The sequence below is a fragment of the Peromyscus leucopus genome, chromosome 3 (assembly GCF_004664715.2).
Source record: "Peromyscus leucopus breed LL Stock chromosome 3, UCI_PerLeu_2.1, whole genome shotgun sequence".
NCBI classification, from domain to species: Eukaryota; Metazoa; Chordata; class Mammalia; order Rodentia; family Cricetidae; genus Peromyscus; species Peromyscus leucopus.
Genome location: NC_051065.1, coordinates 158,253,782 through 158,280,161, shown reverse-complemented (window position 1 = coordinate 158,280,161; position 26,380 = coordinate 158,253,782). Strand labels below are relative to the sequence as shown.

Sequence of the window (26,380 nt, the reverse complement as noted above, 5' to 3'; positions counted from 1 at the left end):
TTTAATACTTTATGTGCAATATGACCCATACTCCCAGTAATAGGTTATAAATGACTTTAAAATATGCTTAATACAACAAGAAAAGCATATAATGACATCTTTAAGGCTTCTAAAATTGGCTTCTGCAGAATCAAAAAAAAAAAAAAACTCTGCAAACGAAACCCATCATCTGTAACACTTGAATTCCTCTGAGATACCAGAGCGGTGTGTTCTGCTTACTTGGTAAAATCCATAAAAGCAAGCAAAATCAGCAGTTTACTATGTACCCATGTTCCAGAATGTATCTGGGTGGGAGGGAAAAAGAACAGAGAGATTGCAAATTAATTCTGTCTTGCCTACCGATGAGGAACCCAGATGACCATTCCAGGAAGAGATAATGGAGTGCTATCTAGTCATCCTTAAGCTAAAATAAGAACAGAAAACCAGCCTACTACAGGGAAGCAAGACCCACCTGGCTGCTCATCACCTAACTTTAACATTCAGTTCTTCCCAAACCAGGAAGCAGTAGTAGTGTAAAATATAGCCAGATAAAAATCCTCACACTGAAATAGGGAAATGCCTAGGCTGGACTGAATGAGTGGTTAGATCTCCCTATAGAGAAGCAGCATCAACTCCTAGACCTTCATCCTTCCTCCATGAAAGCAGTTACTGTATTTATGACTTCTCAACATACTTTCTACTTTGAACACACTTGCATTCTATCCTAACCCTTTCCTCGGGTTCTCAGGGTTAACCTACCTGCTCCCCCGATTTAAAAGACAACTAGTGTGACAGTGACTGCAACAACAAAATCCCAAGCCTCCAGTTAAAAACACAAAATTCCAACAGGATAATGGAAATCACGTATTATTTTCAACCCACCCAAAGATTATGATTTTAATTTTTTAAAAGTAAACTAGAGTTAGCTGTTAACTGGCCACAACCTTGGGGTCCTGGGAATATTGATTCAGTTACTACCATGTCTAACAGTGAGAAGGAACTAGGAGTTCCTTCAGTCTCTACAACTTTTCTCAAAGTGTTCTGAAAAGCACACACTTAGCTACTTCTTCTTGTTCTTCATTTTTCTCAATGAATAATTAAATTCTTCAACAGTTGAAAATTGATCTCATTTTTATGATCAAACTAAGCACATGAAGACATATCTTGGGACTAGAATTTCCCAAGCAGGTATCTGATAAGCAGAATGTACTTTTTAAAGTTCCGCGTGCCCAGCGGCTGGGCAGCAGACTCAGGTCTACAGGCAGGTCTGACTGTGGTGCCAGCACTGCTCACTGCATCACTTATGTCATCACTAACTGTGGCTTCAGTCCCCACCTGCTTCCCCATCTCACTGGAAATTATAGTTTTCTCCATTCCTTGCCTCCAAAGCACTGCTTTACTTGGTAAAGCTTTTCTCATCCTTCAGTAGTCCAGTCAGGTGCCTGATGTCCCTATAGGTAGATCAGCTGCCCTTCTCCCAACATCCTCTATCTCTCCTATGAAAACACCAATCTTATTTTCTTGTAGTTATCCAATTATCTTTTTCTTAGTCTGGGAGAATGTCTGTTCTTGTAAACCTTGACCCATACCTAGTATGCACAAGTAGTGTGGTAGGTCCATAACAAGTACTCACACAATCCTCAGATGAGTCTCCGAATGAATTAACTCTTCTGCCAGATCATATCTTACTCTAAAAGTTCAAACTCTAGCTACATGAGCAGGACATTACTGATGGTAATAATGCCCGAGACTCCCACTTGGCTGACAGCAACAAGAGTTCAAAAAAGCTGACTGGAGAGTGATGATGCACATCTGTAATTCCAGCACTCAAGAGACTGAAGCAGAAGGATGACCATGAATTCAAGGCCAGCTTGGACTACACATCAAGACCTTGTTTCAAAGAAAAAGATAGTTGAAAAAAAAAAAAAAGCAGAGGACTGGGAAATGGCTCAGTGACAAAGCATTTGTTATGCAAGCATGCAGTCCTAAATTGAAATCCCCAGCACCCAAGTAAAAGCCAGGTATGGCAGCATAATCTGTAATCTCAGCACTGGGAGAGGAGAGATAGGCAGACACCTAGAGCTCACTGGTCCAGCCTGCTTAGCCAAATCAATAAGCTCCGAGTTCAGTGGGAGAGCCTATATCTCAAGAGTCATAAGGATGACCTCCAAAGAACAAACACACAAGTGCACTTGGACCCATGTGCTCATTTGCACACACCCACATGCAAACATTCCACATACAAAAAAATTTCAAAAAAGACCAACCTTATGCAATCATTACCATGTCAACAACACAGTTTATCAACACCCAAACCTTGGGAAATGATCAGGTCTGACTGACGGCACAAAACAAGTCATTTGTTGAGCATGGATCCCAGAATGAAATGGCAACGTTTATAGGAATTTTAAGTATACAACTAATAATAAAATATGTAATTTTTATAAGTCTCCTGATCAAAGAAGTCAATGGGCTCACAACAACTTCACAGAGGATCATTATGACATGGCAATTCATGGATTCGAACAACCATTAAGATCTGCTACCTGGGATTAATGAGAAAGCAAGCAAGTCAATAATTTATTACAAATATCAACAAAACTATCATAAAAAGTTCATTAATACCTTAGGGTTTAGGGTTATCATTTCTGTGATAAAACACCATAACCAAAAGAAAGTTGGGGAGGAAAAAGTTTATTTCACTCACACTTCCATATAAATAGTCCATCATCAAAAGCGGTAAGAGCAGGAGCCCAAGCAGGGAAGGAACATGGAGGCAGGAGCTGATGCAGAGGCCACAGAGCTTGCTCCCCAAGGCTTGCTTAGCCTGCTTTCTTATAGAATCCTGGACCACAGGCTCAGGGATGGCACCACCAACAATGGGCTAGGACCTCCCCATCAATTACTAATTAAGAAAATACCCTATAGGCTTGCCTACAGCCCAATCTATGAAGGCATTCTTATTGAGGTGCCATTCTCTCAAATGACTCCACTTTGTATCAAGCTGACATAAAACTATCCGATACAATTAACTCTGTCAATTTGATATATAAATGCATCACTGTAAAGCCACAACTTTTCCTTTTCTTGTTTATCCCTAAGATCATACATTAATATAAACATTACAATATAAAACATTTTACAAACATAAAGAGTCCTACAGTCTTACAAATTCTAATACTTTAAAAGTTCAGCCTCTTGGATAGCCCAGACACCTAGGATAAAACCAAACACTGTTATTTATTAAGTGGCACAATGTTATTCATTAATCGGCACTGTTTACCGAGTGAGAAAAGCCATGAGGTACAACAAAACCCACTATAACAGTTTATTAAGGGAAGGGAACAGAAGGGGTGTGCATAGGCTTATGGAATGGAATCACTGTGCAGGAAGAGAGGGGAGGGATAGGTGGAACCCGCTTTTCATAGGTTCCCCCCCCACCCCCCGCACATGTGCATATGGGCTTACATAGCTACACCACTCATGCACATAGATTGCATGATCATGCAGCACATAGATTATGTAGGACATAAGGCCCTGGGATGTCTAAGCATCTTGCCTGGCTACTGTGTGGTCATGTAGCTACTGTGTGGTCATGTAGCTACTGTGTGGTCATGTAGCTGGGGGAGTGGCTAGGAATTCTAACAAACACAACTGGCAAAAAAAAAAAAAAGTCAATGTAATGATGCCTAATGATATTCTATTATTTTAACAGATTGTTGCCTAGCACAACTGTCATCAGAGAGGCTTCTTCCAGGAACTGATTGAAACAGATGTAGAGACTCCACATTAGGTGGAGCTTGGGGAATCCTGAGGAAGAGAAGGATTGTAGGAGCCAGAAGGGTCTCCAACACAAGAAAACCCTCAGAACCAACTAACCTGGCTCATAGGGACTCAACAGAGACTGAACCAACAACCATGGAGCCTTCATGGGACTGACCTAGGCCCTCTACATATATGCTGCAGTTGCGTAGCTTGGTCTTCTTGTGGGACTCCTAACAGTGGGAGCAGGGGCTGTCTCTGACTCTTCTGCTGGCTTTTGGGACCCTACTCCTCATACTCAGTTGCTTACTGCCTTGCTCCCCATGGAGAAAACTCTTATTTCTGGTTTTATGAGGGCAGGAACTCAAGCAAGAAAGGAACCTGGAGGCAGGAGGCAGGAGCTGATGCAGAGGCCATGGAGGGCCGCTGCTTACTGGCTTGTTTCTCAGGGCTTGCTCAGCCTGCTTTCTTATAAAACCTAGGACCATCAGCCAAGGAATAGCATCACCAACAACAGGCTGGGCCTTCCCCCATCAATCGCTAATTAAGAAAATGCCCTACAGACTTGCCCGCAGCTCAGTCTTAGACAGTCATTTTCTTACAGAGTTCCTTCTCTCAGATGACTTTAGTTTGTGTCAAGTTAACATAAAACTATCTAGCACAATCAGATTATCCAAAGGAAACAATAGTAATTTTTTTTAAAGTTACCAGTGTGGCCTCCCTGAGAGAAGAAACCCCTTTTATTTACTGGACATATCCTTAGGCAAGGAGCACTGGAGAACACATCAAACCTTCTGTACTTTCACACAATTCCTGAGAGTCACCACTCAAAGCACTGTTACAAGTACACATACACTAATAAAGATGGTAACGGAAAAGGGTGAAACACACTGTGCAGCCTGCATGTTTTCTGTTAGGATGAAAACATAAAGGCCAAGCAACATCTCCTATAGAGTGAAATCACTGTAAGCCCCTCCCCCAAGGGCCTCCAACTGTGAGGTTCCACCCACAGAACTGCCCTAACAGCTGGACCCTGCCCCCACCCTACAGAGGAAAAAGCCCAGGCTCTAGACTTGAAAGCCCACCAATCTCCAAAAAGTTCCATCCCGCCCCCCACCAAGAAACTCTACATAAGCTTTGCCTTCTGCTCAGTTCCCCGTTGTTTCTCACCCAGCAGAGGCAGCCACCCTCCTGGTTTTTTCCCTCCCAATAAATCTCTTGTGTGAGGTTTGTTGTGCAGTGTGACTTTGGTATTCCTTGGCTCCCAACTGCCAGGATACCTTCCCATCCAAGCTGCAATGCTTACAATCACTGTGTGAAAATTCAAAGTTCTAGCAAAATATAGTAAAAGTAATTTTTAAGTGTAATTATTTTCTCATGCTATGTCCTAAATTTAAAACAAAAATGCATTTTACAGACTGTTCAGACAAGATTTTACTGATTTATACAACTATGTACATGTGTGTACACACATATATAATATTAAATAAAAGGAAAGTGCCAGACATGATGGGACACACTTATAATACTAGAACTTTGGAGGCTAAGGCAGAAAGAACAATGAGTTCCAGGAGAGCCTGGGCTATGGATCATGTCTCAAAACAAAAACAATCAAATGAAAGGAAAATAGAACATTTCAATAACTACATTCACTAAAGTCCTAAAGCAGTCAGTGTCCAATTTCTCACAGAAGAAACTGGTTTCGATGACTTTAGTTTTCCTATACTCTGGATATTTTCACACCAATACCAATCATACAGATGTTACATAAGGCAATTTAAAACAACAAAAACCTGGGGTTGGTGAGATGGTTCAGTGGATAGCGGTGACTGCCATCAAGACTGGCAACCAGAGTTCAATTCCTGAAACCAACATAGTGGATAAAAAGAACTCCAGCAAATTGTCCTCTGATCTCCACACATGTTGGGACATTTGCACGCCATATACATACACAAAAAGTAACTTTTAACAATTGAAAAATAAGTAAAATGCTGGAGGTGTGCCTCTGTGGTAGAGCAGCTGCCTAACATGCAAAAGGCCCTGGGCTCAGTCTTCAATACTAAAATTAGTATGCTTTTAACTTAAGGGTGGTTTTACAATCACAGAAAAGTTGCAAAGTACAGAAAGCTCCATACACTTTCTAATTTCTTCCACTGTTAACATACTACATTAGGGTAATATATTAGCTCCCATCAAATGAAGTAAATAGTAATCCATTTTTGTTACTAACTGAAGCACATTCTCAGTCTTTACCTAATATCATTTTTCTGCTCCAGAATTCCATGCAGACTACATTACACTTATTTGCCATGTTGAGTTTTTTCTCAGACATTCTTTAGTTTTGATGGCCTTGACATTCTGGAGATTGGTCAAACATTTTATAAAATGACCCTCAAACGGGGTTAAGTGACTCTCTCCCTCTGCAATGTGACTCGGGATGTTGAGTTTTGAGGAGGAAACCCAGAGATAGAATGGTCCTTACATTTCACAGAGCACATGCTATCAACGTTGCTCTCCTATTAATGATGACATCATCACTTGGCTCAGGTGGTGCTTTCCAGGTTTCTCCACTGTGGACACAACTCCCTTGCTTCTTTGGAAGAAGGTCCCTAGGAATAGCCCTCTCTGAAGGCGCAGGGGTTGTTACTTTGCACCTTGTTGATGGGAAGCATCCAAGTCAATCACTTGCAATCTTTCTATCCACAGTATTCTATTCTCTTCTACTGTATTTTTTAATACCATGAAATGAATGTAGACATTTATTTTATGCTTTGGGTTAAAGTTACTAAAGTGAATATGTTACTGCCTAAACGGTCCTATTTTCGGCCACTGGGAACTCTTGCTGTCAGTTCCTATATCCCCTAGACATATTGCCAGTTGCTAAGTTTGTGATATCTTCTGTTCATTTTTCCTCTCTGTTGCCCTGCTCTCCCTTCTTTTTGGTCTTCCTTGCTTTCTTACATGATAAAACACTCTAGGCTTACCTTACATATTCCAGTACTGGTCCAAGAAACAGCAATTTCTACAAGGATCATTGGTGTCTTTTGCTGGCTAATAGTATTATCATAAAAACCAACACACGTACACTGGGTGTGCTGATTAACACTGTGATATGCTTGTGAGGAGCCTCACATCTGACAGGACAAGCAAATATATGCGCATATGCTAGCTCATTTACTTAACCAAATTATTAAATATTTCTTCCCATCCATTTCCATCTCTAGGAAGTCAAAGTCAAGTTTTCATTTTAATGACTCCAATTCCAGTCCAGTACTACATGGATATTTTAGCCATATTTGTTTGTAATCCCCTATTCCAGCAGAGAAATCTGTCTCTATCTTAAAAACTGGGACTGCAGAAAAACAATACACTAAATACAGACAAATAGAATTAAAATAAAGCCTTCCAAAATGACAAGATGTGTTAAAACAAGAACATTTCAAGAAAGAAAGCAGGATAATAAGGAAAAGACAACCCCATCCTCAGACAATCAAAGAACTCCTAGTCCCACATTGATGCTCATCTACCTAAAGTAAAGAGAGTTTTGTTTACACACTGGTAAACTCCAGTTTGATGATGGATTATTATGTATTTGGTTTATTAAGACATGAGATGAAAAAGCACACTGTTTCTCATCAACACATTTTCTGTTTCCCACCTGTGGGTCTATTTGGTGCAGAGCTTTCTGGGTAATCTGTCTGTTGCCTAATATGCTATAATTTTTTTCAACAGCCCACAGGCATCTCTATGATCCTCTTCTGGGCACAAAGGTAACTGTGCACAGAGACAGCTGCAGAGCACAAGGAGCTCTGGAACCCCACATTTATTATTCCCTTTTTGTAGGTAGAGACTAAGGCTTAAAAAGCCCCATCAGTACTCATAAAATGTACCAAAGCCAAAACTCTATTCCTCCCTTTAATTACCATCACTACCTAGACTCAGCAGATCCCCTTGTACCTGTCCCCATCCCTTCAGTGTGCCAGGCCTGGCCTCACTGTTGCAATGCATTTAGTTCCCCAGGATGAAACCTCAGTCAAACAAAGGCACCTGGTTTGATGACACACGCCCTAAATGCTGTCTTCCCTTTCCTGCCTCACTTCCCACTCCTTATATAGAGGAGTGCTTTACTTCCACCCAAGTCCTCTGTCAGGTCTGCTCTCAAGGTATATACTTCTCTTTAGAGGGAAAATGCTGGGTTTCTTGACGGCGCTACAGTCAAACAGTTGGGTTAAACCTGACTTGCCACTTACTTCCTGAAAAACCTGACTCCTGGCCACTGCATTTCTGCATCTCCAAGGAGCTAAGATTACACATCTTATGGCACTACCAGTACTAGAGTAGCATCAACTGAAGTGCACACAGCTCACTGCCTCCTGAACAAGGTTTCACCATTCTGTAGTCTTGATCGATGTAACCCAACTATTGAGGAGGCTATAACCAGGAACTCAAAAGCTGTGGATTGATTATTCTTGAGTCAGAAACTCCTGAAAGACCCATTAGCTTTTCAGTATGAAACATCAAGGGACACACTCCAGGAGTCTGATCCTTTCATCTCAAAATCATGCTCTCCTGTATTAACCAACCCCAACTATCAGGGGTACCCAGTCCATGCCTTGGGCTGCACTGCAAGGCCTGAATAAAGCCACACCTCATACTGTCAAGCTACAACCCACTTGTATGCACCCTCTGGCTATAAGAGAGTACACTGGCTACTTACAAAGTGCTCCCATTCCCCTCACTAAGCAATGGACTCTCCTGTCCTTACGCATAGCTAATAGGAACTGTGGGTGGAAGTTTTCCTGTGTCCCCAGCCAACTGGCAAGTGGTGGTCAGGACAAATCTCTTTCACTCGCGTCCCCCAAGCAAACACACAGAGGCCTATATTAATTATAACTGCTTGGCCATTAGCTCAGGCTTATTACTGACTAGCTCTTACACTTAAATTAACCCATAATTCTATCTATATTTAGCCACGTGTCTTGGTATCTTTTCTCAGTTCTGCCTTGTCATCTTGCTTTCTCTGTGCCTGGCTGGCAACTCCTCACTCTGTCCTTCCTCTTCCCAGAATTCTCCCCATCTGCTTGCCTGCCTATACTTCTTGCCTGACTACTGGCCAATCTGCGTTTTATTTATCAACCAATCAGAGCAACACATATTCACAGCATACAGAATGACATCCCACAGCAGGGAACAGCATCATCCTCAGATGAATGACCCAATATCATTTTTTCCCTTAAGCTATCTCCATTATTTTCCATTTCCCTCAGAAGAGACGTTAGAATTTAACAACTAACATTTTCTTTAAAAGGTGCTAATAAGGTTTTTTTAGTTCCCCCCCCCCCCACACTCTGGCCCTGAAGTTTTCTAGATAGCTCTTTCAGAAATGAATGAAAGTGAAGAGAAGTTCTATGAAACTAGAAAACACAAACCAATAGCTAAGTGCTATTTGGCACAGGCCCTGCACCTTGTGCCTATACTTGTAAAGAATTTCTTTCATAAAGATGCTAACTTAATGCAAAAAAAGAAGCCACTTTTATTTTATTTATTTATTTTTTATTTATTCATTCACTCACTCACTCATTCATTCATGTATGTATTTTTTATTTATTTATTTATTTATTTATATTTATTTATTTATTTATTTATTTATTATTTATTGGCCAGATTTGGAAGTTACAATGTTATTTGTTCACATACTAATGACACAGGTTCTTTTCTGCCCTACCCTCAGCATCTGTGGGAAGGCTCACCTACTTGAGTTAGAGCAGGCTACAAACCTGACCACAAAATCATGACATTAGTTAATCTTTACAAGCATTAAAAGTCCCAACAGCCCATGCACTTTATTACACTGGCTCAGACAGCCATGCACAGCAGGCTGTGATTACAGCCTGACCAAATTAAACGGAAATCATATTCATCATCCTATGTAAACTCATGGGTACTACTTTTAAAGTTAAATTTCAAAGCATGTAACTTCCTTTTTAGAACATGTCCTAGATGTAGAAAGATCAGTATTTCACTTACAGTGTAACAACCAAAAATTATTTCACAATGGATGAATTTTTTCAGAAGACTTAAAATTTTAATGATTTCAAACTTACAAGGCTCAGATCTTCCAGTTGTTAACAGTCTATCACATCTATCTGTGCTGTTACACAGATATGAAATGCTCAACCACAGAAAGCAAGTTGCTGCCAGTGTGACTTTCCAAGAAGAAGCATGACATAATTTACAAATCATTCCTTCATGAAGATAGTGTCTCTCTTCTCTAGGGTCATAATCAACAGCATCTTTGCTTCTAATTTAGCCTTCAATAAAAATGCAGTGACCATGGTTTGCCAAGAATCATCAAACAAAAGCACCCTTTTCTTCATTAATGAGAATAATAAATTAATTTACAGAAATTTGGACAAGTCTCTTGAACTCCTGGAATTCATCTAGCAAGGAATACTGTACAACAATCTGACATTCTTATTAATCTGTTTATCATCTCTATTCAAGCAAAATAAGATCAATATAGTATTAACAAAGTACGTGCTAAAAGTAGTACTTACAAGTTACACCAGCAATAAGAACACTTTATCATAACAACTATTTGGATTGTATACACACATTGAATCTTAAGATTGTTTTTAGGTGTCAATCTTGCATGTTATATAAGCTTGAATATCCTTCTAGCACAAAGGAAACTAACCTCTTCACTCAACATGGTCAGCCCTGTACTGTGTGAGACAGCAAGGTTGCAAAGAAAGACAATTTACAGGTTGCCCCTTACAGTAGACCGACATGAAATTTCCCTGACAAAGAAAAACATTAAAAATACCATGGTCCTACAGCTTAAAAAATAAAGAATCCATTTATCTACACATGTGCCTATCTGTGGAAGGTGTATTTATGAATGTGCTAGTGTATTTCAAGCTAACTAAATTATGAAACTTTATTCCTTTAATTCAACTTTTCTATTTTTCACAATACATGCATAACATATAATTTTAAGTTGTTTGTTTGTTTGTTTGTTTTAAATTTGGGGCACTGCTGCAAATGTTCTTTAGTATGTCAGTGTGACTTGCTTGAGAATCAGTCCATACAATAACCAGAGCCATTCAACCATCAAAATCAAGAAGCTGAATACTGCTACAGTAGCACAATCTGGAGCCCTTTTTCCTAGTTCTCCAACCATGCCAAAAAGAGAGTGTCTCTTGCAAGTTAAAAACTACTTTTTCAGCCAGGCAGTGGTGCTGCACACCTTTAATCCCAGCACCGAGGAGGCAGAGGCAGGTGGATCTCTAAATTCAAGGCCAGCCCAGTCTACAGAGTGAGTTCCAGAATAGCCGTGGCTACACAGAGAAACCCTGTCTCAGAGAAAAAAATAAAAAAACAAAAAAAAACTTACTTTCTCTAAATAATAACCTAGAGATTCTTAAAAAGAAAAAAAGCATATAATGAATACAACAAAATGGTCATAAAGAGTAAAAAATCTGATAAAAAATGCAAAACATAAAGATAGAAACATTTCACTATAAATGAAATAAATGAGTTCTAGGTTTATTTATGACCTGCAATGGCTAAGTGGTAGAGAACATTCCATTCACTTGCCAACCAACCATAGTGTCTAAAGGAAAAGGATGACACAGTTTTAGAGGTGCAGAAGATCGCAACAAGGTCACTACAGTATCTCATCTCCCTTCCCTTTGGTACCTGAATAACACAAAAGATAAAACAGACAAAATAAATAAAAATCCCATACTTTTGATAGGCTTTGATTTTACTATGAAATGAAGTGTAAAATGGCCTCTTCCTACTCTGAATTCTTCTCCTGAATTCTACAGTGATAATGACACTAGTCAAATGGGCATCTCTTGGACTACTTAAGTTCTGGAGTCACTAAATGACACTGGTATGAACTCTGGGACAGCCTTATGCCAGACCACCATCATCCTGCATTATAAATCATTTCATGTTTTCCAATTAAATGAAGAAAATTATGTCTGAACTAAGTCAAAAACTCTCTTTATATTCAAAGGCTGCATTTCAAAGTCCAAGACAATGCTAATGGCAAGGCAAAACACTGTATCATATGACAAGTGGAGGAGGGGATAGAGGCCAATTTAGCTACTGCATTTTCCTCTCACTTAGAAATTGTAATTTATATACATCCAGAGAGTGCTTTTAAAACTGAGGTAAATAAGGGTTTTATTTTTTGGTTTTTTTTTTTTTTTTTTTTAGTTTCTTTTCTAGTTTTTATGTTTATGTGCATTAGTATTTCTGCCTACATGTATGTCTATGTGAGGGTGTCAGATTCCCTGGAATTAGTTATAGACAGTTGTGTGTTTTTACTCTTTTGGAGGGCCTGCCACCCAGCTCCCAAATAAATTCACACATGAAGGCTTATGACATATGAATGCCTAACCTTAGCTTGGCTTGTTTCTTGCCTGCTTTTCTCAACTTTAAATTATCCCGTTTACCTTTTGTCTCCAGGCTTTTCCTTTTCTCTTACTTCTGTAAATCGTACAGAGTCCTCCTTTTCCAGCTCCTCTTCCTTTTCCCAGATTTCCCCTCCTCTATATTCTCTCTGCCTGCCAGCCCCACCTATCCTTTCTCCTGCCTCGCCATTGGCCGTTCAGTTCTTTATTAGACCATCAGGCACAATAACACAGCTTCACAGAGTTAAACAAATGCAACATAAACACAAGTAACACACCTTAAAATAATATTCCCCAACAGTTATGAGCTGCCATGTGGGTGGTAGGAATTGAACACAGGTCCTCTAGGAAAGCAGTCAGTGCTCTTAACCACTAAGACATCTCTCCAGGCCCAAGGGTTGTTTTTTAAAGATCAGTTTTATTTACTTATTTATGTGTGCATGCATACCCCTAGTTGCTGTGGAGTTCAGAAGAGGATGTCAGATCCTTAGAGCCAGAGTTACAGGTGTTTGCACAATTTTCAGTTTGCTACCACAGGTTCTACAATCCGAACACCAATCCCCATGACTGCACAGCAAGGGCTCTGAAGGCTGACCCAGTCTCTCAAGCCTCAACACTGGTTTTCAATACCATTTCTGTACACGCATAAACATATGACTGAAAGTGATTAAAGTATCCTAAAATATGTCCATCTCCACCTCTTCATGCTTGCTAAGCACTTCCCACACAAACTTTCTAAGGCACTATCAGCAGTGGTACAGTATCAAAAACACCTGACTGCAGTCTCTAGGGAGTTCATCTAAAGCACTCACCCATTCTGCCAATTGAGCTCCTCCTAGGTATTTTTCAGGTATCTTCTTGTTAGGATTGTTTTCTTTTATTAACAATGTATTTATTTACTTGTTTGTTTGTTTATTTATTTAGTGTACATATGTGTGTCTACATGAATTAATGTGCATCAGATGTATACAGGTAACCCATGGAGGCCAGAAGGTACACTGGAACTGGAGTTACAGGCAGTTGTGAGCTGCCTGATGTGGGTGTTGGGAATCAAATTCAAGTCCTCTACAAGATCAAGTGCTCTTAACCACTAAGTCACCTCACTCACCCATCCCAGCCATCTTCTATCTTCTATGTAGCTTGCAGATGAGTGTCTACCCAAAGGCAGTACAAAGCATCTGAAAACCTGACAGCCGAAATCACACCAACAGCCCTTTGCCACAAGCAAATCACTCATGACCCATTACTGCTTTGAAATCTCTTCCATTATCTGGGCAGGGCGGCTCATGCCTTTAATCCTAGCACTCAGGAGGCAGAGGCAGGTGGATCTCTCTGAGTTCAAGGCCAACCTGATTATACAGCAAGTGCCAGAACTACACAGAAAGACCCTGTCTCAAAGAAAAGAAATTTCTTCCACTTATTTTAAGGGACATGACATGACTATATGTAACAGGCAATCCCTGATACATGGTTCACTAACAAAAATGTCTCTCTCTATTAAGTAGATTTAAGTTACACCTTCATTAAATATATTCTGCAAAGAACTTATTTTTAATGAAAATATAGAACTACCATCTATCCAATGATGAATACACCTCATTAATACTACATTACACTCTGCTGCACAATAATGGAGTTATTATTCTTAGAGGGTCATGGATGTGTATGTATGTATAAACATACACTCATACACATATAACCAATTATAAAGTGCATAAATTTAGGTTTAACTTTATTTTTAACAGTTAGATCACAATTGTTCTTGCAGAAGACCCAGGTTTGGTTCCCAGTACCTATATGGTGGCTCATAACCATCTGTAACTCCAGTTTCAGGAAGTCACTGTCCTCTCCTGGCTTCCAAAAGCACCAGGCATGCATGTGGTGCATAGACATACAGACAGACAAAACATTCTTTCACATAAAATAAAAATGAACCTTTAAAAGAAAAAGCAAACTTTTCTGAATGATTGGCTCACTCAAGACTGCAGCATCTAAGAATAGTGCCCGGCACAAAAAACCTACATGTTGAATGAATGAGTATCATTTACAGGCCCTGTTTCAAACAGAACAAAGGCCAATCCTAGCATTTTCTCCTCAAATATCTCATAAAGATAATTCCATTAAACCCTTACCAAAAGGAAGGTATTAAGGAAGCCAGAGAACTATTTATCAATTATAATCGTACCCAGGATCTAGGTCCCTAGGAAGGTACATAAAGAGGAGGCCCAATACCTTACTGAGTGGCCCCAGAACAATATGTGACTGACTATAAGTACAAGAAGACAGCTCACCTCTTTCCACAAGCAGTGAGTTACAGCAGGACTTCGGAGTAAAGTATTTCTATAAACGTTTTCTGCTGTTGTCTGGATCTTGAATGTCTCCTAAATCACATGGCTATAGAGCAAGTCCCAATACTGGGGCTATTGGAGGATGGTAGAACCTTTAGGAGGTGTGACCTCACGAAAGCTCCTTAGGTCATTTAAGGGTTACCCAGGGTGTGCCATCGAAGGCCCCAGTTGCCTCTCCTTCTTCCCCAACTCCTCCTTTCTCTTTTGATTCCTGTCCATGAGATGAGTGGTTTTATTCCATCATACACTGTTCCTGCCATGATGTGCTGTAGCTGAAAGTTTTTCTGTGTCCCACCTGGTCCACAGCCACTCAGACCCAAGTAAACACACAGAGGCTTATATTAATTAAAACTGCTTGGCCATTAGCTCAGGCTAACTACTGACTAGCTCTTACACTTAAACTCAGTCCATTTCTGTTAATTATTTGTAGGACGAATGTTTCTCCAGGTCCCGCCAAGCCCCCACAGTCCCATGGCCTGCTTATAAAATAATCACACAAAGGCTTAATATTATTTATAACTGCTCAGCCATTAGCTCAGGCTAACTACTGACTAGCTCTTACACTTAAACTCTGCCCATTTCTGTTAATCTATATGTCAGCAAGTGTTCCATGGCTCTACCTGTGTACCATTACATGTTGCTCCCTGGATGGCTGCCTGGCGTCTCCTCACTCAGCCTTTCACTTCCCAGAATTCTCCTTATCTGCTTATCCGCCTATACTTCCTGCCTGGCTACTGTCCAATCAGCATTTTATTTATCAACCAATCAGAGCAACACATATTCACAGCATACAGAACATCCCACAGCAATGTGCTAATTCACCACAGGGCCAAAGCAATAGAGCCAATTGATCATGTATTGGAATCTCTGAATGAGGTGTTGGTTGGTTGGCTGGTTGGTTGGTTGGTTGGTTGGTTGGTTTTGTTTTCTTTGTTTTTCAAGACAGGGTTTCTCTGTGTAGCTATCCTGGAATTCACTTTGTAGACCAGGCTGGCCTTGAACTCAAGAGATTCGCCAACCTCTGCTTCGGGTGAATGCTGGGATTAAAGGCGTGTACCACTATGCCCAGCTGAATGAATTAAAGTAACATTTCTTCTTTATAAGTTGATTGCTTCTAATATTTTCTTACAACAACAGAAAGCTAACTTGCACATGAACACATGGTACCAACAAGTTTATTTTACCTTTCCCTCAACTATATTTTCTTTACCTTTTCTACTAGGCCAAGAGACCATCTATCTCCTAGTTCTTATGCAGTCGTGGATGGCTTAGAACTCACTATGTAGATCAAGCTGGCCTGGAGGGTTCTATCTTCCTCTGTCCTGAGTACTAAGATAAAGGAATGTGCCACCACACCCAGCTTCCTTATTTTTCTTATGACAAGATACTTAACAAAAGCAGCTTAAGGAGAAAGGAAGAGTTTATCTGGCTCATGATTTGATTAGAATGTAAAGCATTGTATTAGAAGGCAGGAAAGGCAGAAGCAATACGTGTGGGCTATATTGTTTAATGTCCACTCAGGAAAAAGAAAGAGATTAAATGCTACTGTTCTGCTCCTTCTCAGTCAGGGCCCCAGCACTCAGGAGGCAGAGACAAGCAGATCTCTGTGAGTTTGAGGCCAGCCAGGACTATATAGTGAGATATTATCTCAAAGAGAGAGAGAGAGAGAGAGAGAGAGAGAGAGAGAGAGAGAGAGAGAAATAAGTAACTAATACAATCATATTTTTAAAATATTTTTCCAAGGGCCAGCCACATAGCTCAGCAGTAAAGCATTTGCCTACCATGTGCAAGGCCCTAGGTAGGTTCAATACTCAGTAGTGAAATAAAAATTATATATTTAACATTTTGAAAATGCTCATCACTAAATTCTCCCAATCTATCCCATGCATTGAGGCAACTGTTAAAAATTTCTCTTTCCTGTGTGTACCATCTTTCTGATCAGCCAGGTATGTGTTTTCTTGACAAGAAAACAAAAACAAACAAAAGAAAAACCTCACTGCCTTTCATGTTTGCTCTACCAACTCTAGGGAAAAAAGAAAACGAAGTTACTTTATGATCACTACACTACCCTCCCACATCACTGTTTGCTATCGCTATGAAGATGACCCAAAAAATAAACCGAAATGAGAGAGAACTGACTTGGACCATGAAACTATCCTCTAGATTAGCAGTTCTCAGACTGTGGGTCACAACCCCTTTGGGGGTCACATATCAGGCATCATCCTGCATATCAGATATTTATATTACAATTCATACAGTAGCAAAACTATAGTTATGAAGTAGCAATGAAATAATTTTATGTTGGGGGGTCACCACAGCATGAGTGACTGCATTAAAGGGTCACAGCATTTGGAAGGGTGAGAACTATTGGCTATATAATCACTATATGATTAGTGTTGACTGTCAACTTGACAGGATCTAGAGCTATCTGGGAGAAAAGCCTCCAGGCACAGCTTGCTTAGGTTCACTGAGATGAGAAGACCCATCCCAGAAGTGGCCAGGACCATTCCCTGGATGTGGGTGTGGACTCCATGAAAAGGAAAATCTGACTGAGCACCAGCACTTGTCCTTCCTCCTCTCCTAACTGTTCATGTAACCAGCTGTATCAAATTCCTGCCAACATGATTTTCTTCCCACGAGGGCCCATACCTCAGAACTGAGAGCCAAAATAAAACATAGGAAGCAGGAATTTAAAAGAAGCACTTTCTACACATTCCTTACCTATTGCATGAATCGGATTCTGAGGAGAGAAGAATATCAGTACAACTAGAAGAATCCTCACGTCTCTCAGGCTCTGACTGCCCTGGGGAGTCCAGTTCTGACTGAGGAAAGTGGTTTGTTACTGAGACTGTATCCGAGAAGTTCATATTATCTTCTTGTCCTAACAAGGAAATACAAAACTGTTTTAAAAATTAGGTATCTTAAAATATATACCCTGTCTTTCTTTAATAGTCAATATTGCTAGTTCTACTTTAAAAATAGAAGTAAAAGAACAGTGATTCTAAAACTATAAAATAAAAAATTCACTTTATTGCTATTAATTATATTATTTATGTTTTCCAGGATTAATTCATTTAAAAGTAAAGTTTTCTTTAAAACCAGAGATGGAAATGCCTCACCATTCTATTAGCAGATTACTAAGGAATACTTAGCATACTTCAAAGTCAAAGAACAGTGACAAATTAACAAAACAGACTCAACTAATAAGGTAATCATACTATTTGTCACATGAGATCAAACATCTAAGGATACTTTTCTAAATCTGTTAAACAAACCACTCATTATAAGGAAAAGGAAAACCAATCAGACATAGGAATCTTGCCATTTGATCTGACAAGTCACATTTCTGCTATCCTTTGTCATATTCTGTTTTCAAAGTTTCTTTTCATAAAGATAAAGACACAGGGACACCTCAGAGCGGTTTGAAAGAATATGACATACAGGCATAACCAAATCTCTGAAAATAAAAGAGCAAAAAATACAAGCTGTGCCAGACTGTCTTTTGCCTAGGACTCTCCCTTTTACAGTGTGTGCCAACATTATGGAGATTTTCATCTGTGCTATCCTGACAATTCAGAAAATGAATGAATGAGTGAGTGAGTGAATGAATGAATGAACAAACAAACAAATGCAACTGTTAAGGTTTTGTTGGCAGAGAAAATTCATTGAATAGGAACAAAGTCTTTAAAAACAAAACCACCTTCCCAAGTTCATATACTCAAGACCTTCAGAAATGACCCTCAATGTTTGTTATACAGAAGGACAGCATTCACCACCAGTGTAAGCTCTGTTACCTGAATACCAATAAACTACCATGACCAAGGCAGAGCCACACCCTCTGCCATTCATCAGGGAGAGAGGAAGAGCAATAACCAGTGACTTTCCAGAAGGTCAAGAACTTCCTCTTATAAACACATGATGAGGAGGGGAACCAATCACCCAGGAAACCCCTCCCACGCAGGCCATGCAATCACTCAACAGTCGGGGGAGAATGCAGTCAAACTGGCAGGTAAGGGAATATGAATTCAACTTAACAACAAACTTAATTTTGCAATGACTACAGTCTTCTCCTCTTCCCCTCTTACATTAGCTTAGAGAAGATAAAATTCCATCAAAGATAAATATCATCCTACAATTTGTGAGGACTAAAAGTCAGCTCTCCTTCCTGTCTGCCCTTAAACCTTGAAATGCAGGGCTCCAAACAGCCCAAATGTGAGGCTCAAACAACAGACTTCTCCTAAGAAAAGCAACAAAAGCAAGTTAGGTCTCCTTTGAGAATCATGCATCTTGTTCATTAACAGGGTAGTTCAATGTTTACTCTAAAGGCTATCAGTTACACTCACTGTTGACACTACACTAAATCTGTCTTTACCTTTCACATGTCTTGCCTCTTAGGCATCCCTGTTCACCCACAGTAGCCTAACAACATCAACTTCTGAAGCCCAGAGACTATACACCAAAAGTACAAGCAATAAATGAAAAAAAATAAACTGAATGTAATAAAAAGATAAGCAGCCTTATACATGAAAAAAAAAGTACTATCAAGAAAGCAAAAGACTCAACAAAGCGTGTCTACAAATATTTGCAAAATCACATGTGCACAATGAGGGGCTCATATCCACAGTAAGAAATTCCTAAAACTCAATCAAAACCCAAACAGTCCTATTAATAAGTAGGCAAAGGACTTGAATACATTCCAAAACAGAAAAACTGATGGCCAATAAGTATGTGAAAAGACACTCAACTTCATTACTTCTTGGAAAATGAAAATCAAATCATGATGATATATCACTTCACACCTTAGTAAGATGGTATAATGGCTACCGTGGTTGTCAACTTGACTACATCTGGAATCAACTAAAACCCAAGTATTGGGGCACAGTGGTGAGGTATTTTCTTGACTGGATCATCTGAGGTCAAAGATACACCCTAAATCTGGGCTACACCTTCTGGTGGCAGGTTACATTATAGAGAGATAGAGAAATGCAAAGTTTTTGCTTTTTGACTGCTTGCCCTCACTCTCTCTGACAAGTTCATCAACCCTGTTGCTGAGGTACTCCTAACTAGCATTAGGACCTACTTCTTCAGGATTCCAACACAGGCTGAAGACTAGTTGAACTAGTTAGACTAAACAACTACTGAATTCTTGGCCTTTCCATCAGGAGACAGTCATTGTCAGTCTAGAGAAACCACAACCCGTAAGCCCCTCTTAATAAATACCCCCCACCGTGTGTGTGTGTGTGTGTGTGTGTGTGTGTGTGTGTGTGTGTGTGTTCTATCAGTTCTGTTCCTCTGAAGAACCTGACTAATACAGATGGTCTCCACCACTAGAAAACACACATCTAGAAGATGGTTTCCACAACAAAGAAACCTATCAAAGTGCTGAAAGGATGTGGAGAAATGAACACTGGAATGCACTGCCAGTAGGAATGTAAAATGATGCAGCCATTATGCAGCACGATTTGTTGGTTTCTCAAAAGGCTGAACATGAAACTACCATGTGAACCAGGAATTCCACTTAGGCCTTTAGATACTGTCTGGTTACCTTAACTATCAATTTGACACAACCTAGAACCACATGAAGGAAAGCCCCAGTTGAGAAATTCCCTGGATTAGATTGGCCTGTGAGCATGTCTGTGAGAGGACTGTCTTGACTGTTAATTAGTGTAAGAGAACCTAGTCCACTATAGGTAGTAACATCCCTAGGTAGGCAGGCCTGAACTATATAAGCTGGCTGAGTATAAACTAGCCTGAGAGCCAGTTAGTAAGCAGTACTTCCCATGGTTGCGGCTGTACTTCTTTGACAGTGAAGTGAGTGTCTTGGTTGAATGTCATGCTGTTTGGAACAGCAAGCAGATCTACCTTCAAGTTCCTGGCCCTGAGATCCCTCAATAATAGACTGTGACCTGGGATTGTAAGCTAAATAAACTCTTTCCTCCCCAAACTTTCTTTTGGTCAGAGCATTTTATCACAGCAATAGAAATGAAACTAGAACAGACACATAATAAAAAAGAACTGAAAGAAGGATCTTGAACAGACATCTGAAAACTAATGAACACAAAAACATTATTCACAATAGTCAAGAAGGCAAAAAAAATAGCTCAATAAATTAATAGATGAAATGTTGCATATACATACTAAGGAATAAAGAAATCTTAATATTTGCTACAACACTGACAATTAAAGCATTATGTTTAGAAAAAATAATTCAACACAGGAAGACAGATATTGCATAATTTTATTTGCATTAGGTACTCAAAGCAAGCAAATCCATAAACAGACAAAACAGAGATTATCAGGACTATTTGGGAGAGCAGGGGATGATGTGATACACAACATAGTTTATACTAGGGATGCTAAAAGGGTTTGGGGTATAGATGGTTAAACAGTACTATAAAACCATTTAACAGCCATGAATTGTGCACCTATGAATTGTTAAAAATAAATATGTTATCTGTATTTTGTCACAACTAAGAAAAGTAATAAAGAATTATTTTGTGCTCCTTTCCCCATTATGATTCGGTTTTGCTCATAGGAGAAGCCTTGGCAACAGAAAATCATTAATCTCAAATTTAAAGCCGGATCAAAACTAAGTAATGCGCTGAATTTGTTGGAATAGCAGCTGCATTAGCTTTAAACTTCATCATAATACTTCATCAAAGTAAACATCAGAGTTCTGCAACAAAAATAATGCTCTTTGTCTTAGGATCTTCAGTAATATATCTCACACCGTGAGAACATCCTCACACTTAAACAATCACAGAGCTTCGGATACTTCATAACTACAAGGCAGGCAGACTTCAGGGGCTGTCCGTCTCTTCAGCACATCCTTCCACTGTTTCCAAAGCAAGCAATAAGCTACTTTATAGTCAACAACTGCTACATTAAGCTTTCTAAAAATACTTTTTCCCCATTTCAAATACTGAATAACTTCAGTAAATTCCAGTGGCTTTACATATATATATATTACATTAAACAAGAAGGAGGACCAACAAGATGCTCAGTGGGTAAAAGCACTTGCTATCAAGCCTGACAACCTGAGTTTGATCACTGAAACCCACAGGGTGGAAGGACAGAACCAACTCCCACAAGTTGTCTTGAGACTTTTTCACATGTGCACAAATGTATGCATGTGCATATACAAAATGAATGTTGAAAAAAAAAGTAATAAAATTCACTGTGCTTCTGTTTTAGTAAGTCTTACCCGTGACTGCAGACGAAAGCTTCTCTGCAGGTACATCTTTTCTCATTACTGTAGCTTTTGACATTCTGCCGGTTTTCTTGTATCCTTTTTTGGCCTGATCCACCAGAAGCTGAAATGCATTCTGATGCTTCTTACCTGAAATTCAAAAGAACTGTGAGTGGGTGAATTATCTACACATGACAAACTGAGTAGCAGGCACAAAGCTGCTCAGTATCATCATTAGCAGAATCACCTGCACTGAATGCTGAAGCTGCCACGAAAAGACCACAGAGGGCTTCGGGGCAGCTGACAAATCTCTCCCTGTCTTTCCCTTCCCCCAAAGCAAACATTGATACATGGCATAATTTGCTACTCTAGGTTGTTGTCCTCTCCTTGCCTCCCCCTCCCCCCCCCAGCGCCATAATATGGGGAGGCTTCCCACAGAGTATGGAATACAGATTGATAACCATTTCCTCCCTCCCTCCCACCTTACTTTTTCATTTTGTTTCAGTGAGACAGGGACTTACTTTGTAGCCTAGACAGGCCTCAAACTCATAATCCTCCTGCCTTAGCTTCCCAAATGCTGGGGTTTCAGGCATGTGCCACCACACCCAGTGATTGACACTTCCAAAATACATCCAAAAGATGGCTTTCTAATGTTCAAGATACACAAGACTACTAAGAATAAGCGGAATACATTAACTGTCACAAAAGCAGAAAGAAGGCTCTAGAAAAGTAGGTGCTGTGGGATAATGCTCTTGTACACTGTAAAGATTTGTCACCCGTATTGGTTTAATAAAGCATTGATTGGCCAGTAGCCAGGCAGGAAGTATAGGCAGGGCAACCAGACTAGGAGAATTCTGGGAAGAGGAAAGGCAGAGACTGGGTAGCCAATCAAACGCAGAGGAAGTAGGATGAGAATTTGGACTGAGAAAAAAGTACCAAGCCACATAGCTAAACATAGACAAGGATTATGGGTTAATTTAAGCATAAGAGCTAGTTAATAATATGCCTTAGTAACAGGCCAAACAGTTTTATAATTAATATAAGCCTCTGTGTGTTTATTTGGGATTGAATGGCTATGAGACACAGAATGTTTTCCTAAGCAGCATCCTTTTCCTAGCAGCATCCTTTAAACATTTTACATTCTTAGATCACCGATGTCTCCTGTTTTAAGATACATAACACCATCCTTACTACCACTTCACCTCAAAACATAATTTCATAACCCTGACTTCAAGGTCCTCATTACAGAGACTAACAATACACTCCTAGAGAATCCTTGGTGTTAGAGCACAAAAATTAGGACACTTACTTATGAGTCCGAGCCATGGTTCAAGCTGCTGTTTTTGTACCTTATTTACTGACGGTAACCATAGTTCAAAATAATACTGTCTGTAAATGCCCTCAAACTTTAGAAAACTAATACTATAGTGGTGAAAACAAAATTTTAAGAATGTCCCACGCATAGCCAATGATATACATTTTAACACTTGGTTTCTTCTACATTTAGCACAGAGGAGTAGGGAGTGCATTGGAGTGAGGGTCTACACAGGCCTGTCCAGAGGTACCCTTCTGGAATTCTAGCCATTCAATGCCTTGAGCTATGGTTGAACTGTAAGTTACAAGTAACCAATAGTCATAGAAAAGAATTTTCTGTAGATATATAAAATTCCCTCAGCCAGAGAATTGGCTGGATTGATATTCTTTCCCCACTATGAAAGAAGCCAGGTCTGCTTCCATGTGCACAGTCATTCTTATATACCTCACCCACAAATCTGACTGATCCATTGAGTCTTTTTAGAATACCTCAAAACCATCTTCCCAATCTGCAATCAGTTTTTTATTCTATTTTTATTTTTATTTTTTTTTATTTTTAAAACATTTACTCATCTTCATTTTAGGTGTATTTAAGTGTTTACCTGGAAGTCTGAATGTTCACCACATGTGTACCCAAGGAGGCCAGAAGAGGGCATCAGATCTCTTAGAACTGGAGTTAAAAGACTGTTTGAGCTGCCATGTAGGTACTGGAAACCCAACCTGGGTCCTCTTCAAGAGCAGCAATTGCTCTTAATTGTGAGCCATCTCTTCAGCCCCTAATAACTAGATTTTAAATCTTGAAAAAAATCCAATGAGATGAATAACTTCACCTGTTTCTGAAAAGCTATCCTTCAGCATGGTAAACAGCACAGAGTTATGAAACACATCAAGTAAAAAAGAAGCTGGATTCCTGCATTTGAACATGGGCAGGGATAGCAAGGCATTTCAGAGACTGCATCTAATTCTAACACATTTATGTGAATACAAACTCCCAGTGAGACTAATCAGAAAGCTGTAAAATACCTGTAAGTCATAAAATAAAAGACTAAACTTTCAGCACAAAAAATTATAAACTGGGCATAAAGGTTACTAAAAAAAAATTAGCTCTTTAGAAATGGATGAAATTCTATGAAAAGTGATTTTTCAAATGAAAAGATTAAACATCAGCAAAAATAAAAATGTATAAACTATTAAGATTTTAGATGCCAGGCATGGCAAAGTATGCCTTTAATCACAGTACTAGGGAGACAGGCAGGTGGATGTCTGAGTTTGAGGCCAGCCTGGTCTACATAGTGCCAGGCCAGCGAGGGCTACAAAAAAGAAATTAAGAAGTTAAATAAAGATTACTAGAGAAAGCCATCTCTTTAGAAGCAGGTAAGAGAGTCTACACAGAAGGATACACAATAGATCATTTCTTTCACACCCTATTTTATTCCATGCATGTAAAGAGAATCACCTCATCTACTTCCTCAGCTCTCAGAATGCATAGTCAACACTATCATCATCATTCTGGAGCTGCTATTGGACAAGGGTAGTTTAAGTCAAGTGTAGGCTTATTATCTAGGTTTCTTTTCCTGTGGCTGTGAAAAAATACTGACAAAAGCAACTTAGGGGAGAAGGGTTTATTCAAGACAGTTCAGGTGCCAGGAGCTTGAACCAGCTGGTCACTTCTCATTCACAACTGGGAAACAAACAAATAATGAATACTGCTAAGCTCCCTTTGAACTGTTTATAAAATCTAAGATCCAAAGGGCTGGAGAGATGGGTCAGGCCTAAGAGAAGAGGCTGCACTTCTAGAGAACCTAGGTTCAATTCCCACCACTGACATGGTGGCTATCAACTGTCTGTGACTTCAGTTCCAGAGGATCTGATGCCCACTTCTGGCCTCTGAAGATATTGCACACACACGGTGCACAGACACAGATGCAGGCAAAATACTCATACACATAAAAATAAATAAATCATTTTAAAATTTTAATTTAGTAATTAACCAGGTGCCACTCACAGTGGGCAGGTCTTCCCATCTCAATAGAATCATAATATCCCCACAGGCATTCCCAGAGGCTCATCTCCCAGGTGATTCCAGTTTTATCTAGTTGATAACCACCACAGCCATTTTCCTTTTTTTTTTTTTCTAAGCCACCAGGAAATATAGGATTGTACTTAAGATTTGTCCAAAAATCCCTTAAGTAGTCAAATTAACAGTTAGAAAGGCTTAATGACTTTACTCCTAAAGTACCAAAAGCTCAGATTCACAGTATTTAAAGTCAGATTTCTTGCTTGACAAGCAAGGCTGGAAACAAAAACTAAATAGCAGCCACCACTCTGGCTTCGATTCAAGAAGTCCAAAACTGCTGCAGAGAAAATAAATGATGCCAACAGATTATGACTAATAAAATTGTTCCCACTCATCATTTCACTTATCTTAGGAGATCTGCTATTTGGCAAGGAGCACTCTAGAATCTAAAATACGAATTTGAGTTATATGTCCTGAATTTTCCTCTTATAAATTTTAAGTGGTTCTGGGGGCTGCAGATGTGGCTCAGCAATGAACAGCACTGGCTGCTCTTCCAGAGGATCCATGTTTGGTTACCAGAACCCACACAGTAACTCACAACCATCTGTAATTCCAGTTGCAGAAGGTCCAACCCCTTCTTCTGACCTCTGTGGGTACCAGACATACATGTGGTGCACAGACATACACATAAAATAACTGGTCCTTAAAAAAAATTAAGTGGCTTGACTAGTTATGGGAGCTGATGAATAAGTTCATCAAAATGACTGTGGCTCATTTTCTGTTCTTCTAAAACCCCCACAACCTCTTTATGGAACCTCTTAGTGGACTTCACAGGACCAAAATACATATTTATTTTAAGAGAAACTGTCCTCTTCCACGCACCACCACTTCTTGTCTGTGTACACGTCCTCTATTTTCCTAGTCATTATCATGAAACAACTCTGTGTGTCATAATTAAAGGACAGCCCTTAGCTTATGCTCTCAATCATCACAAAGACCTCACATATAGAATCTTTTAAAAACCATCTATCTTAGTTATTGTTCTATTCTATTGCTGTAAAGAGACACCATGACCGAAGCATCTCTTATAAGGAAAATATTTAACTGGGTGGTTTACAGTTCAGAGGTTCAGTCCATTATCATCATGGTGGAGCATAGAGGTGTGCAGATAGATATAATGCTGGAGAGGTAGCTGAAAGTTCAACATCTTGCTTCTGAGACACTAGGCTTCTGAGACACTAGGTATGATTTAAGCAGATATGAGACCTCAAAGCCCACCTCCACAGTGACACACTTCCTCCAACAAAACCATACCTACTCCAACAAGGCCACACCTCCTAACAGT

At 39.6% G+C, this 26,380-nt stretch overlaps 1 protein-coding gene across 5 annotated transcripts in view; it reads right to left on the bottom strand.

Annotated features, from left to right (window-relative positions):
* The window catches only part of Rad18 (RAD18 E3 ubiquitin protein ligase), a 90,683-nt gene that overhangs the window by 16,075 nt on the left and 48,228 nt on the right, over positions 1-26,380 (bottom strand). For all 5 annotated transcript variants that reach the window (XM_028863877.2, XM_028863878.2, XM_037204286.1 and 2 more), the window contains 2 exons: positions 21,720-21,854; positions 17,237-17,396 (listed from right to left, as the gene is read on the bottom strand). In XM_028863877.2, coding sequence (XP_028719710.1) covers positions 17,237-17,396; positions 21,720-21,854 — 295 coding nt within the window. The remainder of the gene's footprint in view (positions 1-17,236; positions 17,397-21,719; positions 21,855-26,380) is intronic.